General features: G+C 31.1%; 1 protein-coding gene across 1 annotated transcript; it reads right to left on the minus strand.

Annotated features, from left to right (window-relative positions):
* Positions 1–272: 272 nt before the first annotated feature.
* On the minus strand, positions 273–1,281 carry LOC128957954 (kettin homolog). Its single transcript, XM_054303768.1, has 4 exons — positions 1,190–1,281; positions 713–1,059; positions 404–613; positions 273–322 (listed from the first exon to the last, which is right to left on the minus strand). The coding sequence occupies exons 1-4, from the start codon at positions 1,204–1,206 to the stop codon at positions 273–275; spliced, it is 624 nt and encodes a 207-aa protein (XP_054159743.1). The 5' UTR covers positions 1,207–1,281.
* Positions 1,282–1,308: the final 27 nt, after the last annotated feature.

The raw sequence follows: 1,308 nt of genomic DNA on the forward strand, positions 1-1,308 counted from the left end.
ACATGTAATCATTTTTATATATATTTCAATAAATTATTTTTAAAAAATCAATTACAGTTAGAGGATGGGATAAGTTCTGCATCTTAGGTAATTAACATATGTTAATTATGATTATGCAAGACATATCTCATTGTCTAACTTCAACATAAAATTTAAAAAATAAACGCCAGAAAAAGCATAGTCCAAAACACAAGTAAGCGTAGTAAATGAAGTGGTATTTTATTTACGTATGGAGGCTTGACCTTGAACTCCATATACTAAAAAAACCATGACTACGTATACTTCGCTGTGATTGGTCTAAGCTTTTTCTGGCGTGTAACTACTATCATTATAAAATCATTAATTGATATCTTTGTTTATCTTAATGTATACAATAATAATAGTCTAATTAATTAATAATTACTAAAATTATGTTTTGCGTGAAAAGGATGTATTGGGCCTTCACTTGATGGGCGGCGTCTTATCTCTTGATTGTTGAGTTGAGGTTTTGATTGAAACCAAACCCCGAAACTACCGCCGGGTTTACAACTTTCATTCACTTCCTTTGATTTTTCTGACTCTTGTGATAGTCGTCTCTGAAGTTGATATTTGGCCACATTATCGTCATAAATGGCTATTTAATGATACAAATTATATATAATTTTTAAAATATATATTTAGAAAACTAATAATAAAAAATTGAGTTAAAGTAAATTTTTTTCACATGACTTACGTTTTGGAGAATTTTTAAGCATTGCTCGGTAGACATCACTACGCGGTCTGACCTCAAGTGTTGTATTATATTTTGCTTCTCCGATTGAGTTCATAGCCCTGACCTCAACGATTCCACTCTCAGACTCACTAGTCTTAGGTATTTCCAACTGATGGATGCCGTCATTCTTGATCTTATATTTGCTGCCATTAACCGCTTGAATATCATTGATATACCATCTGACCAATGGTTTTGGATTACCAATCAAACGACAAGAAAACTTTGCATTTTCCCCCTCCGCCACCTCCAGGGGCTCGGGTTTGAGCACAAACACTGGGGCCAAATCTCCTTCTGTGTAACCGTCGACTCTAATTATTATAAAAATATAGTTATTTCATACAAACAATAGTTATTCAATAATGATTTAACTAATAATATTAAAATAAAATAAAATATATACAAAATTATATAACAAATAATAATATTAATAATACATACGTTTGGTAGGAATCCATCGCTTCTTACAATAATAAGACACAACCTATTTGTGCACTTTATATATAAATTCAGTCAAAACTGATTTTGTGAACGCTTTCAATGTTTAGTTTTATTGGAGG

The sequence above is a fragment of the Oppia nitens genome, unplaced genomic scaffold, assembly GCF_028296485.1.
Source record: "Oppia nitens isolate AA-2021 unplaced genomic scaffold, nextdenovo-longstitch-racon4-pilon3 scaffold3_pilon_pilon_pilon, whole genome shotgun sequence".
Lineage (NCBI taxonomy): Eukaryota > Metazoa > Arthropoda > Arachnida > Sarcoptiformes > Oppiidae > Oppia > Oppia nitens.